This window comes from Stegastes partitus, unplaced genomic scaffold (assembly GCF_000690725.1).
Source record: "Stegastes partitus isolate 25-593 unplaced genomic scaffold, Stegastes_partitus-1.0.2 Scaffold470, whole genome shotgun sequence".
Taxonomy (NCBI): Eukaryota; Metazoa; Chordata; class Actinopteri; family Pomacentridae; genus Stegastes; species Stegastes partitus.
The window spans coordinates 399859-415953 of NW_007578201.1; the positions used below are offsets into that span (position 1 = coordinate 399859).

The following is a 16095-nucleotide window of genomic DNA, read 5'->3' on the forward strand; positions in this document are numbered from 1 at the left end:
CGGCAGGTAGCGGCTTGAGATGTCAACCGATACGTCAGTATATCGGCTTTATTGATCTTCACTGACCAAAACCCAACATCATGCTTCAACTCGCCGCCATTTAGGTCAGACGGTTGCTTTTAGTGACATTGAGACTGTTAACCAGTTAACTAAATGAAATGTAGATGTTTAGGCTGCTGCCCTGGTGTAGCCAAAGTTTGGGCGGCTGGTACGTATTTGCAAAGTGGACAGTGACAGCTGATTGTAAGGATTTAAAACCATCAACCTGCATTTAAAAAAAAAAAAATCAGTGTTTTCACTACCACACATGCAAACAGAGGATTTCTTCCTTAAGAATCCATGTTTTCATTTAAATTTCACGTTGCTGTCGGTGATATTCTCTCTACTGTACACATGGATTTGATTGTTTTATTGGTTTGAAACATTGCTGATATTTCGCTTGCCCTCTTGTTTGCCTTTTTACAAGGGAGTTCAGTGAGCAGTACGGCCTATATAGAGGCTCTCTGCTAAATCTAATTAAGGTTTAACAGTAGCTGTGGCTTTTGGGAGGCAAAGAACCTGTCTTATTAGAGAACCTGTATCGAATTTTATGTCACATAATTAAATTAAAGGGAGAAACTGCATTAAGTCAGCAAGACACTTCTGGGTCAGTAGCACTAAAAACTATTACAGTCTATCACATCAAGTATTAGATATCAGGTATTTACTGTAAAGAGTTATTTATTTTAGAGACTATTTTACTTAATTACGTTGCTCTGGAGCCATTAGATGTTGGTGCTTAGCTATTTATGGAAAAACAGTGTTAGTAGGCATTTAAGCATATTTGAATATCATTGCCTTGTTTCTCCTTTCGAGATGAACTCGACCTCTAACAGAAAAAGATGGGTTTTGTGACGACAGGACAAACTACTGATCTCCAAACTCCAAATGCTTTTAGACACACACTTCTGACACTCTGAGCAAATGTTCAATTACAGCAGCTGTCCGTCTTTATCCCATCTGCATTTGTTAAACACTAACAGTATGGAATAATGCAGAAAAGTCCAAACTTCCTGCAAATGTGCCTGTACACATGTGTGTGTGTTTGTGTGTGTGAGAGTGTGTGTGCGCACGGACAGAAAAGACAGATGGAGAAGTAACAGCCGATTTTGTTTTGTCGCTCACCCTGACAGCTCAAACCAAAACAAAATCACACAAACTTCATGCCTTGGACCATAACTTTACTCTCACTCGCTCTGGCTCTCCTCCTCTCCCCGGCTAATGCAGAAACATCTGGATCCAGTGAAAGCAGTCGGGGGAAAAGGTTTTAAACATTGGAGGAGGCTGTCGGTGACAAGTGCTAGAAAGGGAGAATGACTGGGGGGAGATATGTGTGTGCAGGACAACAGGCCTAAACACAACAAGCTGCTGTACCTATAGTGTCCATATGAAATAAAATGTACAGCACCGTCAGAGCCGTGCAAATTAACAACCTTCTTGCTTTTTTTCCCCCTTTAGTTTATAATTCTTTATAATAGTTTAAAACCTCCATGTTCTATCTCCAGCATTGACTGTGAATAAACCAATTTGTGAGGATTTTTGGATCCGTGCTCCCTCTAGTGACTAAAAAGCTGTACTTCGTATGGGAACATATAACCGTTTCTGTGTTTTCCCAGCAGTGTTTACCACACCGAGGGCCATCCTGACAGGCCACGACTGTGAGGTGACTTGTGCAAGTGTGTGTGCCGAGCTGGGTCTCATCATCAGCGGCTGCAAAGGTAAGACTGCTAGTTTAACATTACGTCTGACTTGCACTGAATGGCATTGCACCCAATTTCAATGTACTGTTTTTGGTATAATGACAATAAAGGACTCTGATTCTGATTTTACAGAAAATTAAATAGAGAGAAAAACAATCAAGACACATAAAAAATAAACAGATACTGACAAAAGACAAATGATTTGCATAAAAAAAAACCCCTCTCTTGCCACTAGGTTGGGTATACCAGTAGAGTATGCAGTAATAATATAATATGTAATAAACATGTAATTGAGCAGGATGTGGCCTTTGTAAAGGTCGATGTTACTGTAGAGTTGATGTGCAGTTGTTTCTAATAAAGCGGCCAGAGAGTGTGTAATATGTGTGCATTCTAACCACAAAAAGAGAACTGAGTAATAAGTTGTAAGACATGTACAGTACATCGTACATATCTCTGCATGTATGAGATGTTTGTATGATGGTAAATAAACTTAACAAACTGTTTAAACCTTGGAGCAATAGAAAAATACATGTGATTTTATGTGTTACTGCACCAAAGATTAATTTAAAAAAAATAAAGATTAGCAATAAAAAATTCTAAAAGTAATGCCTATCATGAAAGCTGCTAGCTTTTCTAACTTCTTGTCTCATGTGTTTAAAGAGGGTCCTTGTCTGATCCATTCCATGAATGGGGACCTGCTGCGGACCCTGGAGGGCCCCGAGCGCTGCCTGCGGCCCCGCCTCATCCAGTCCTCCACCGAGGGCCACTGCATGATCTATTACGACAAGGGACAGTTCTGCTTCTTCAGCGTCAACGGCAAACTGCTGGGACACATGGAGGTGGAGGACAGCATCAAGGTGCGTGAGCATAAATATGCGAGTGCACTTGCACATGTATGTCTGCACCACATCAGCGCACAAGGTCCTCTCACTGATTAAAGGCTCGGTTTGGGTTCGAGATCTGAGTGAGGTAAAGGTCGGCGCGCCTCGGGACAAACTATGGCTTCACATCTCTCTTTCCCTTCACCCGCACACACCAGAGGAAAGGCTTCTTTTGATCCGGAGCTCTGTTGTCAGGTCAAATTGCGTCGGCGACGGTGGTGGAGAACATTCCAGAGGAGTGGTCAGTCCTGGGCATCAACACCATTAACTACCCTCCAGCGCAGGACGACACATTCCCCATTTCCCACATTTCCTCCCTCGTGGCTGGAGTGACACAAGATAGCGGCTACTGCCTTTGGTTTCCCGACCCGTTGTTTCCGGTTTGGCCTGGGAAATGTAAGCTAGCTCTGACAGACAGCCGCACGCCTGTTTCCCATTAAGAAACCTCCAGTGCCCGGACTCCTAACCTGCCAACCAGCCCACTGCTGCACAAAAGCACAAATATACGGACGCACTGATGGAGCGCATTACCAGCGCTGAGAAAGTAGCTCGTGTTTAGTTTCAATGTTTTTGAGTACTTTATTGTGTCTTTAAGAGAAACTAACGATGTTTTTAGTTACTTGGTGAGCTTTGTAGTTTTAGAGTTCCTTCTAGAGATATAACCAGGGAGTATTGCAGGCTACTGCCTGCCTTGTCAGCTCTCTTCTGCTGTTGTAAATTCCAGCAATGTCAAATGGCATTAAGAAAATCCTAACATCTTGGAGTGAGGCTGTGAGAGTCTCAGCCCCTTAGCTCCACCCTCCTGGTCTGAGACTCCAAAAGTATTTAGTGTACACATACCAGAATCAATCTTCTCAGCCCTCGGAGCCTCAGCACAGTATGACTCCAGGATAAATAAGTGTTTGTGCTGGCCTGCAGCGTACACTTAGAAAGAGACAGACAAGACTGAGAAACTGAGAGAATGTACGCACTGTGAATTTATAGGGGTCTGGAGTCAGAGGTTAGATGACAGGCTAACAGTCGGCATCCTATTCTAATAGCAGAATCGGGTGACAGAAGCCATACTGAATGGATTACATTCTTTTAAGTACTGGTATAACTCAGGCGGTGTAACCATTCCAGCAGTTTTTTCACTGCCTGCGTCCGTGTAACAGGGGGATTAACAGCACCATAAATTCAACTTTTTACCTTCTCCAGCCCCAGAATCCACCCACTGCTCCCCGAAAGAAGTAGGAAATATGGGCATTAAAAGTGCATGTGTTTCTGCTGGAGTCATTTTTTAGTCATCTGAGCCCGGGTAGCCATCTTAGCCCCCACAGAGCCATCGGCCATCTTGTTTGACCGCCCAGTGGCAAAGGACTGATTTATAATGTCTGTCTACAGCCTCCTACCTGGCCAGGCTGACATGTCTGCCAGCGCTCCGGCCTCCTGCTGGGCTCCAGTAAGGTCATGGACTCCATTAGCAGATACACAAGTACATTAATACAGCGTAGCAACTGGTAAATAGTCCTCTCATCTTTTTTTACTATTGTGCAGAGAACTCCAGTGTGTTGCTACTGCAAGTAATAACTATCTGTGAAGGCCTTTTGAATCAATATGACATTTAAAGCTGCTCTTATAAACATTTTTATCGAATGACAGTCTTGAACAACAAAAGGACGCTTTGTAGTGATGAACCCACTTCACATCTGCAGCTGTTCTCACCATTTTAGCTTTATTCATCTCATTGTTTTGGTTTTACGGCCCACAACAGTTATAGATCAGCCTCGTTTCAAGCTGCACGAGGCAGCTGGTTCAGCAAAAAGGCATCAAACAACAGATAGAAAAAGCTGCCAGCAAGCTGGTGAACATACTGGAGCATCTGACAGCTAAAGAGGCAGATAGGAGTTGGTTGAGACTAAACACAGAGCTTAAAGGTGAACACTGGACTTCCACCCATCAGGTGGACACAAACACGACTCATATTGTTTGTGCTGGTTGGTGGTTTAAACTCACATTTTGTGGTGGATCTACTGAGTCACACATTTTCAGCTGCATCTCATTGGTCATGATTGGCTGAAATGAGCATCGTCTTTATCGCTGCTGTCAGATTAACTCTGAATGTTGATACACACGACGGTTACTGTACACACAATGAAGGACCGACACCACACAAACCAAACCACTACACTCAGTCATGCTCTATTCCCGGCCATCTTGGATGATGATCTAACGTGGCAATTAGGCTGGATTGATTCTCGAGGCCTCCCGCCAGCGTGCGAGTGAATCATTGTGTGACCATTTTGTATCTGTCTGAACGCCTCCACATGCAACTTTGTGCCTGAAGTGCGTGCAGGATGAGAATGAGAACCAGAGCTCATTTAACTCAGTGTGGAAATTGCACTAAAGTGTTTTTTTCAAAAAATATATATACAAAACATTTGCAGAATTTCGGCTACGTCCAATCCACTCTGGACTGCTCTTGAAGGGTTATTTATGTTTTCCTTACAAAATCAAGTGCCTGAAAATGACTTGTTCCAGCTTTAAGTTTCATTTTTCCGTTTAATATGAGCCTGATTCAACACACATGCCGCCGATGATTGAAGTGTCTCCTGCTGAATCGCTGCAAAGCGGCTGCAGCTGAAAGACGTCCGACTTTGGTGTCATAAAACCGCAAACGACAAAAGCTCTACATTAGTGGCGTTTGCTGCTTTTAGAACTTACATTCTGCCTCGTCATTTCATCAGCTACGGTTACTTGCTGATTGATGCTCCTGACTGTTCCAGTTTTAGCTTCCACTATGCACTGTGCCCATAATAGACTCCAGCACATGACTTGATTTGTGTACATCTGATTCCCCGGGGAGCCATTCAGCTGCTACAGTTTGCAGGAAAAGCAGATGAGACAAGTAAATCTCCGAGCCTCACTGTGGGGAGCCATCTTTGTTGCAAGTCGGGGTCTGTGTACAGAAAGCCCCCGAGGATGGCAGAGCTGACCTGGGATCTTCTGTCAGATCACACGACCTCGCAGTATGAGCTTTACTTTGACATTAGAGATAAACTGGTCCCAGATCACCAGGCCTATTCGGAGACAATTTATGCATGTGGTTCCAGTTTGAACAGCTTTTGCTGCCCTGTTTTTTTTTGTTTGTTTGTTTTTTTGGAGCATTGAAGGACAGTTTAAAGATGATTGTACAGTATGCTCAGGATTAGGAAGCATATTTCCTAATCTGAAATTGTGTATATTACAAAAGCTAGACTGAATCTAATGTGCTGGAAGCAGAGAATTCTTGAGCTCATTAAAAAGTTACTCATGAACTTGTTGTGTTTTGTCCTTGCCAGGCCATGCTTCTGAGCCGCGATGGCCAGTATCTGCTGACAGGTGGTGATGGAGGTGTAGTTTCTGTCTGGCAGGTCCACAACCTCAAACAGCTGTTCACCTACCCCGGCTGTGACGCAGGAATCCGCTCCATGGCCATGTCGCATGACCAAAGGTAACCAGCACACATCAAAACACTCTCCTACACTGGAATTATGAATGCCTTAATGTGGTGGTGAAAGAAGTATTCACATCTTTTACCTTAAGAAGTAAATGAAGCAATATCACAACGTTAAAATGACAACAACAACGGTCTTCTTTTTAAAATAGAAGTTCAGAGGAATTTATGCACTTGAAGTGAAAGCTTTTACAATGACTTTTGAAGGATGATCCCTTTTTACCACAAACACTTTTTGTCTTTTTTATTTAACACATTTTCCTCACTGTGAACTAATTTTTAAAGCCCTGCACCTCTATGGAAACAACACAACCACGGCTAGAAGCAGAGAGGCCTTAAAATGTCTTTTCTGCAGTACAGTGTTAAAAGTTGTAATTCTGTAAGTCATAAAAAAAGAAATTCTTCAATTCTTCCCCCTCCCCCCAAAAAAGTGGAAAAGAAAACTGGGATCAGCATGTACAACATTTTGTGCCCAAAGGTTTTACAAATACTGGGGTAAAGTGGTGACTGGATACTGTAAATATTTTACTATTTCAGTGTTTAATCCATGTACATACTTGTTTCCTATCTGGTCCTTGTAGACAGCCTCCACGTCATGTGAAAAAGTCCCTGAATTTTTCTCACCGAGCAGCCCAGTGACTAATAGCTTCATAGTTGCACTGAGGAGTGAATAGTTTTTTTTTTGTTTTTTACAAAATCTGTTTAGAGCGAAAGATTTATTTTAGCAAATTTTTAAAATAGAAATGCACAATAATGTCACTGTGATGAATAACCACAATTTTAACCTCTGCTTCGTCCAACACACTCAGAGCTGTCACCGCTACAGCTTTACTCAGTGACTAATGGATACTTTTAGCAAACTTCAGATACAGTCGTCCTCAAATGTATTCATAACCTTCCATTAAAGAAAAGGCAAAATTCATAATAGTCACTCAAATAACTAGAAACTGAAAAAAGTAATAATACATTTTAAAAAATGCTAAATTGTAATTTAGTGACATGAGACATTGCTTTTGACTTGTGGTTGAAAAGAATAATTGGGGTGTGGGGGGGAAACTGTCTTGGATAAATTAGAGCACTTTGCTGATGAGCAGTGGACCAAAATCAAAATAGCTGTCAACAGGTGCAGAAGTCTGACTGAGAGTTACAGAAAACACTTGATTACAGTGATTGACTCAAAGGGTTGTTCAACAAAATGTTAGTTTATGGGTCCTATCATGCTTGTTTGCTTGTTTTTTTTTTGTTTGTTTTTTTTCTATATATATTTCTGTTGAACCACATTTCAGAAGCAACGTCGTGATTTTTATTATTTTTTTCTTTATTATTACTTTTGTCAATTTCAACTTATTTCCGTTAGAGCTGTTTTTTTTCCTTCTTTAATGGGAGGGTATGAATACATTTGAGGACGACTGTAGCTACTGCTGTCTGACTGACAAGGTTACGACTGTTTTCTACTTTGTTCTACTCCGTTTTTAATATTGACTATTATTCTGCAGCCGTCACTTATGACTCTGGTCATGTCCCTTGTGTGAAAACACTTCAATATGTATTTTATGATTAATACCATTACTGATGTGTGAATATGTAAGCAGCAGTTTAATGCTGTAGCTGATCGAGACAATGCAGATTTTATGTACTTAATGATATCTTGAGAGATGATCTGATTTTATTTATTTATTTATTTATTTATTTATTGTCTTATTCTTCAGATTAGCCAGTCAATATCAAATGAATGTAGTACAGTTAAGAAGAATTACATCAGTAACATTAAATTCACCTCAATGTTTCCCTCCTCCTGCACCAAGGTGCATCATAACCGGCATGGCCTCTGGAAGCATCGTCCTCTTCTACAACGACTTCAACAGGTGGCATCACGAGTACCAGACCAGGTACTGAGCAGCAGCCGCCGGACTGACAAGAAAAATCCAAACTGTTGAAAAGTGTGAACTCTTCTCAAAGGCACTATTCTGTCTATATCCTGATATCCTGAATGTATCTCAATGAAAGAAGAAGAAAACAAAACAACAACAAAAAAAAATCTGTCCTGTAATAGTAAAAGAATCAAACTATTTTTAAAAAGGGCATTGCTATATTTTGTAGATCAGATAGAAAATTTTCATATAAATCTTAGGGTTGGGGTTCTGTTCCTGTACGGTTAAAAACAAATCTATTTTTAGCTTTAAGAGTCTATTTTCATCTCCTCCACTAAAAGAAAAAGAGGGATCCGTGGGGAGTTAGTGAGAAACTTTTCTCTTGACTTAAAAATCCAAATATTTGTGTACTTTAGGGGTGAATGATTTTTTTTTTTTTCCCGTAGGTGTGTATGTGGGCAGCAATTATTAAGCTATCACTCACTTTAACATGCTTTTCCTTGTTTTGGCTTCACAGCAAGTAGATATGAAACGTTTGAATAAATAATAAATGTATTGAAAAGAGAGAGAAGTGAAGAGGGAATACACATTTATATAAATATCTATATATAATGTTTAACTGTAGTCCTCCATATTTAAGATTTCTATTCCCTCTGTACCTCTGTGCTTGCTAAGAGATTGCGTTTCTGTGCATGGCTCACTACTCATATGAAACATATCAGTGCAGATCTATTGCAATATTATTTAATACTTTCAACATGAAAAACACAAAACCTCCCAGCATCAGTGATATTAAAACAAATCAGCTTTCTGTGAAGGAGTCAACTCTTTTGACATTTATTTCTTAAATGACTGAGCAGTGAATTGTTTTTTTTTTGGTTTTTTTTTTCCAAAATGGGAACCTTGATTAATGTCTCTGAAGATAAAGTGAAGATTTGAGAGTTTTTACGTCCCTAAATATAAATCATATCTAGCGTCCAAGCCAGCTCGGCACCTTTAAAGTCCTCTTCGAGTCTCGTCTCCAAAGCAGCTAAGAGCAAAGTGAGATGCGCAATGAAAAGAAAGGACTTACCCATTTCTATCTGGGTTTTTTTTGTTTTTTCCTTTCTCTCTCTCTCTTTTTTTTTTCATCACAGCTGTTTAAATCACAGACTGAGTGATTATCTTGATGTGATTCTGCACTAAAATGCTAACGAGACATCTTCCTTTGGTCTTCTGTTCAACAAGCATCCACTTCTATCTTTGATTTTTTTTTTCAGGAAACATTCCTTTCTTTAAAGTTTGCGCTTCGATGTGGTTTGAATCTCCACTTATTATGGGAACTACTTTTATCTATCAACCCATCCTGTTTTTGTTTTTGTTTTTTTGCAATCATTTTGGAGTGTTTTGTGTGCGGAGTTCAAACAATAAAATGGAATTTTATAACTTGAACTGGTGTCAGTGTACTTTTTCATGAGGCGTCACAGCACCCTCTAGTGGTCAAACACACACATTCACAACAAACACATATGGATTTGAAGTCTTTATTGCATTTTAAACTTTTTTTTGCTGAACTGTTCCAAAATAGTGGGACATTAAAAGCAGCCGCTCTACTCATAATAAAAACTCCAGTTTGACACGTTTGATCTATTTAAAACTCGTCTTTCATACAAATTTCCCTTTACAAACTGCTAAAACAAAGCATATGAAAATCTACTTTGACTACATATACATAAGAGAAACTAGATGACATTGTGTACCAACTTGACTTTGTGAACGTGTGAGGCTTTTGTCTTACAGAGAGGAGTATTCATGCAACAGAAAAAAAAGTCCAGATGTGGTAAAGAGGCATGTTGAACCACTGGAGGAGTTGGCTCTACTAACAGCAGCTGGGATAAAAGCTTAAAACAAGGACAAAAGAAATCACTAATAACTTAATTTTTTTAGGAATCGGTATGTGGGACATCATTTTGTCAGCCAAGCTGGTTTGGATAAAGGCATCATTAAGCAATGAGCTGTGATCAGGTACCAACCCGTCACCTTGACAACACATTCGTTCTTATAAATCCAACAGACCAAAAAACACAAGTTGAATTCTCTACATGAGCAGTGTTAACTAGTTCGTTTGTCAGGAGAAGCTACACCAAGTGGGAAACGTGTGTCCTTACTGTGCAATGCTTTAGTCGCAGCTGTTTGTCCAGAGCAGTTTGTATTAGAAGCAAACCTGCAGTTTGGTTTAATGTCTGTTGGATTTACTTTTTTTTTTCTGTACAGCAGTTATGCCTTTGCAGTTCATGGCTGCTCAAACACACATATGCAAATACAAACCTTCAAGTTTCAGGTGGACAGCTTAGGTTCATCACACTATGTACAAATACAGTGTCGACACCAAAGAACACAAACGTACAGTGAGCGAATGAATGAGTCAGCATGTGTGTCAGCGACAGTGGGTGAGCAAAATAATGCAAAAAGACAACCACGTGGGCAAAAACAACCTTTTTTTTCCCTCACTTATATCTACCAGCATCTGGGTTTATCTGCACAGCTTTGTAGATATCCATCTGCGAAATTTCTGCTTCAATACCGTGAAGGTGGATAAATTGTGTTCTGTGCTCACGATAATGAAAATGTTTCGCTTTCTTTCCCCGAGGCTGCCATCCAGGTACTGGATAATTCACAGAACTAATTTAAACTGAATCATAAGTGAATTATTCAGAGTAACTGGGACGTTGTTTCTGGAAAGAGTCACCGCTGCTGTAACATTTTCAATTACGTGAGCATCACAAACATAATTTCATTCACATTTTTATATGAAACTAGCGGCGGACTTATCATCACCTGCACATGTTCGTGCCTACGTGCTGCTTGTGGAGCATCACGAGATAAATTGAAGATGATTATGGAATTAGAACAGCAGAAGGCCACATTTGTGCTTCACAAAATAGTTTTTCTGTGTTTTGGGGACCATCGTCGGTACACTACGGTTTCAAGGTTGAGTCTCACAAATGGTGTTTACTGCTTATTTCACTCATGATGTGTTTTCCAGCACATAAAAAATATGGACATGCTAACAAAGTATAGGACTTGATTTTTAATGGAGGGGGGCTTTAAATAAAACAATGTAAGCCTTCGGTTGAGATGTTTATCATCGCTAACACGCGTGCATTTTACTTTGAGGGTAAATTTTAAAAATGCCATTTTTTTGGGGGGTCGACACATCAGACATGTTATGACAAAAAAACCCTCCACTTTAAAGAAATGTGCTGGAGAATTTCCTAAAGATGACACGTCCCTCTACACAATCATGTTGCTGCAGTGAATCAAACACTGTCATAAAACTGTGCACATGTGTGGTTCAAATACATCTTTTGGGGGAGAATGCACTTTTAAGCCTTATTTTGGTGCAACATCATCAGATTTTTTAATCAGATTTGATTGGTGATTCTGCACGTGCAGTTTTTATGTCCTAGTGACCATTTAAACTGCAGTCTCTACATTCATTTAGATCAGATCCTGGTCTTTTTAGCCCAAAATAACTGCGACTTGGTGAGACTTGCCTCTAAGGACTTTGGACATACTCTTAGATTGAAAGTTAACAGCTATTCGTTTCTAAACATCACCACTTTTACACGCATCGAAAAGTCGCAGAGGCAGAAATGAAGCTTCGACTTACTCGATCCTTTGGTAGATTTTACTGTTATTTTGTCCACCCACTGTTTACAGTAACACTTTACAGATAAAAGGAGTAAATGTGCCGCCACTATCAGGATGGCTACACTACAGGTAGCTAGTCTAGCGAGTTTTGATATGCTGAAACACTCGTATAATGGTTACAGTACTGTCTCTGTGCTGAAGCAATAGGAGTTCACGTTTGGATGTGTTTGTCCTGAATAACTATTTACAAAAGGGACTCCGAGTGAGATATTAAATGAGAGGAACAATTCACATTATGTGATACAGTGACGCATGACTTCAAAAGACAAACCACTCAGAACAGTGATACTCAATTCATTCCCTTTCTCCCTCCGATAATAAATTAAAACACATATATACAGTCGACACTCTTGGGGAAACGCCTCGCGTCCTCCGTTTCACACGACGAGTGACAAGCATGAGAAGTGTAGATGTGAATACAGCAGTCAGTGCCTGGCTCAGTTTACAGCTACTAAGAAATGCTCAATGTGTTTTCATCCCGTTTTCTGTTTTGTGCACGGAAAGAGGAGGTGAGAGTGGCAGCTGAACAGACCGGCCTTCTAGATTTTCTCCATAAGTTCCTCAGCGGGTGGAGGGCTGGGAGAAGGAGGGCCAGCAGGAGAGGGAGGGCTGGTGGACCGGGGAGGTGTGGAGGGAGGAGAGGGGAACAGAGTTGGATGGATGGGAGAGGGGGAGGAGGGCTCCTGTTCTGTCGGGGAGGAGAGCGGGAAGAATACGACAGGCTGGATGGGGGAGACGGGAGAGGGGGACGCTTGTTTTGTGGGGGAGGAGGAGGTTTGGGATGCTGGTTGTTTGGTCGGAGAGGGAAAGGAGGCTTGTTCGGTGGGAGAAGAGGGGGAGAGAGGAAAGGTGGGTTTGGAAGGAGACGGTGGGGAAGGACAGGAGATGGGTGTAGAAGGAGTTGGAGGACAAGACGGTGAGGTCGGCTCTATGGATGGACAGGGAGCAGCCGGGAGGGAGCTTGGTTCTATCTCAGGAGGGCAGGAAACGGGCAAAGAGGCGATGGGAGGAGCTTCAGCAGAGGGTGAAGGTGAGAACTGAAGCGAACTTACAGCAGCAGGAGGAGGAGGCGGATCTACCTTAGCAGCTAATAGGTGGCCGTCGTTTGGGGACTGAGAGTGGTGAGGTCTAGAGGCGGATGGAGCATCAGGCCCAGCAGCTGCTGCAGTCTCGGGTGCTTCGTGACAAGTGGTTGGTGGAGCCAGGCTGGTGGATTTTGGCACTTTGGCACATGGCGCCTGTTTGGTTGGAGAAGCTGGTTCGACTGGGAGAGCAGATGGGAGTTTGTTGCCAGCGAGCGATGGTGAACATGGCACCGCTCGTGGATCTGGACAACGACGGGCAGTGAGCTGAAGGGTCTCTTTATCAAGAGCTGTGTTCTGGCAAAACAGACAGACAAACCGTCAGCTCGATACTTGAGTGTCTAATACCGTCAATCAGGACAGCGAAAGAAGGAAAGACATATTGTGGGTCAATCTACACTGAATTCAGGACACCTTAGTCATTTAGCATAAACAATCCTCGTGTGTTTCCCTGTGAAGTATAGTCTAGCTGTTGCAAAGGGATTTAATCAACTAAATGTTTTCTTTTTATAACTACATTCATTAATTACTGACCCAGTTCTGTACTTTTTTGTGACTAACAACACTCATGATGAAACAAACTAATGAAAATGGACATAAATAACTGAAAGATGGTTCAAAATAAAGGTCACAAAGTAGACTGACCCCAAGAGAAGACGAATCAGACCAAGTGCTACTCTACGTGCAGAGAGAAAGGGCAAATGAGAAAGAGAATGTTTACTTTGTCATTCAACAGATGCATGAATTGTTTTTTTTTAGTATGAATTAAAACCAAATGATGTGTGTTTGAGACCACGGGACAAAAAGAACAAAAACAAAAACGTTCCTCATTTGCCCTTTGCTGAACCTCAGCAGCAGAACAGACGAGGCGTAGCGTTAAGTGTTAGTACATACCATTGCCTTGGAGCTAATTCAGAGGGACGAAATGCAGGGAGAGGGGAAGGGGGGGTGGAGGGGGAAGAAGCAAAAAAAGGGACAGAGACTAGTCTTACTCACAGCTTCACAAAATAAAGTCAACACAACAAGCATGATGGCCAGTGGACAGTTGCTGTTCCAGCTCAGTGCTGCTATTTCAGATCATTCAAACTTATTCCAAACCAAATGACTCTTTGTGTTCAAGAGGACTGAGTTGGAACAAACTGTAGTTTTCTACAAAAGGACTACGTCAGGCAGAAACACATGTCAGTGAGGGCTGAACTACATCTACATCAGATTCAACACATTGCAGGGCGAACATGTGATTTATTTATTTTTTTTATTCCACTAGTTTTAAAATGTAAGTCTGGCATTATTCTGATCACAAATGCCATAAAATGACAATGAACTGTTACAAACACATTGTAGCTCTGGATTATATGTTAATTTATTACCATAGATATTAACACTTTGATTTTGATTTAGACAATCCTCACTCCTGATGCTGTAAATATTCACTGCATTTAGAAAAATCTTTAATAAATGCACCATTTACTCCTATTTCTGTTTGACTAGATGCTCTAAGCTCAGATGCTAATAAACTGAAATGATTGAACCCTTGTGTAAAGCATCTCTGGCTGCATTTGTGGACAATAATTTAAAACAAAATAAAAAAACCTGGCCTTATTTTGTAAAATATGCAGGGGGGATCTTACATCCAAGGCAATAAAGCCACTTTGCATCCATCTCTGCAAATTTAGACTACAAAGCAGTGCTGGCACACTTCTTAACCTTCTCCTCAAGGTGGCGCCAGAGTATCACGACTGAACACTACGCAGCCAATTACAGATTCACTGATCCACAAGTCACAGGAAAGTTGACCTGTTTCTACTAACAAAATAAATACAGAGAGGGACGCAAATCACAGCAGACTTGCGTTAGCTCGCATTAGCAAACATGCCGTTAAAAACCTCGATGACAAACACATCCTTTAAAATAAAATAAAAAAACACAGACAGATTTTTATCACATCCCGTTAAAGTTTGTGATCAATGCAAATGTGGTGAAATGTGAGTGAAGGAGGAGAATGATGAGCGTCAGACACATCGGTTGGTTAGTGAGAGCGGTTATTGCTGCAGCCGAAGAAGAGGAGCAGAGGGGTGGGGGAGGCTTGAGAATGAAACAGGAAGGAAGAGAAAGGGAGGGTGAGGAGGGGGGGGAAGTGTGTGGGAGTTGTTGGAGGAAGAGGGCGAGGGGAAGGGCGATGGCTGGAGAGGAAGAGTTGGGAGGAGGGAGTATGAAGCGTGTACCCGGCTCTCAGCTCCAGGCGTCCCCTGTGGTCCTGGGTCAGGTGTGAGGGAGGGGTGAGGATGAGGGAGGAGGAAGAGGATGGAGAGGAGGAGGAGGAGCCGAGGCCAGGGCCCAGCAATTACACCTCAAACTGTCAAATGAGATTTACAACAAAATGAGGCTCTTTGTGGTACAATCAGATCAAATAATTAGCGTTAAATTAAATGAAATAATCGAAGGAACTTCTCCTTCCTTCCCCCCCCTTCCCCGACTGAAGAAAGAGAGCTGATGGGTTTGTGTGACCTGATGACATGAGCAGAGAAACTGTACAACAGAAAATGATGCAAAGGTGGATTTGAAACAGACATGATGGAAGGATGTGACTACTGTAGGAATGACGGCTCCGCTGTTACTTCATCTCTAAAATCCCGTCTGACATGTTCTCAGCAGGATAAGTTGTTTATAACTTGTCATCTTGGATGAAGATGAGGCCTGATATTCTGAGACAAGTGATTATGTGGGAATAAGATTGATATCATGTGAATTAGAAGGAGCACCATCTTGTGTATTTGGGTCAAACAGTCCTTGTCGTACTCTTAGTGTTTGGAAAAGGGCCTGACGTGTTCACAGCACCGCAGGCCCTCTCGTAAGTTACAACTGAACCCACGTCAAATAAAACTAAGATTGAAGAGGTGACTGAAAGACATGAATGAAATCAGGGAACATGTTGCGATGTTTCCGGGTGCTTACCATGATGACCGACACACCGGCGGGGGCGTTGTTGTGCTTTGGCGCAGTGTTAAAGTGCGTCTTCAATTTACCTGTCACCTCCATCTTCATGTTGTTCTCCAAGACTACGTCATCCTACAAAGATCCACAAACGCGTTATTCCACATTCGCCGACTCACAAAAGCCTCACAACGGTTCGGGTTACATGCAAGCAGCGTAACAGAATACCGTGACCCAGGGGTGTGACAGGACGTCTTGTGCCGTGTATCGAGCCTCGACGTTGACCTGCAGCATCTTTCCTATCAGCTCCTGCAATGAAACGCAGCTCAGCTCAAAGCATCCACAGTTTTGTGTGATATAAGATGTAAACGTGGAGGTAGAGCCATCCAGTACACCATCATCACCCACTCAGTAAAACTA

General features: G+C 41.7%; 2 protein-coding genes across 4 annotated transcripts in view; one reads left to right on the plus strand and one right to left on the minus strand.

Annotated features, from left to right (window-relative positions):
* The window catches only part of lrba (LPS-responsive vesicle trafficking, beach and anchor containing), a 190040-nt gene extending 180643 nt beyond the window's left edge, over window positions 1-9397 (plus strand). For 2 of the 3 annotated variants that reach the window (XM_008286789.1, XM_008286791.1), the window contains exons 53-56: window positions 1656-1757; window positions 2400-2596; window positions 5941-6092; window positions 7901-9397. In XM_008286789.1, the coding sequence (XP_008285011.1) occupies window positions 1656-1757; window positions 2400-2596; window positions 5941-6092; window positions 7901-7991 (542 nt within the window). In that variant the 3' untranslated portion in view covers window positions 7992-9397. The remainder of the gene's footprint in view (window positions 1-1655; window positions 1758-2399; window positions 2597-5940; window positions 6093-7900) is intronic. The other variant, XM_008286792.1, reaches the window with a different exon arrangement.
* Window positions 9398-9475: 78 nt separating this feature from the next.
* LOC103360877 (serine/threonine-protein kinase DCLK1-like) overlaps window positions 9476-16095 on the minus strand; it is a gene marked incomplete at its 5' end in the record, with an annotated part of 11107 nt that continues 4487 nt past the window's right edge. The window contains 3 exons of the mRNA XM_008286793.1: window positions 9476-13038; window positions 15697-15810; window positions 15904-15984. Of these exons, the coding sequence (XP_008285015.1) occupies window positions 12199-13038; window positions 15697-15810; window positions 15904-15984 (1035 nt within the window). The remainder of the gene's footprint in view (window positions 13039-15696; window positions 15811-15903; window positions 15985-16095) is intronic.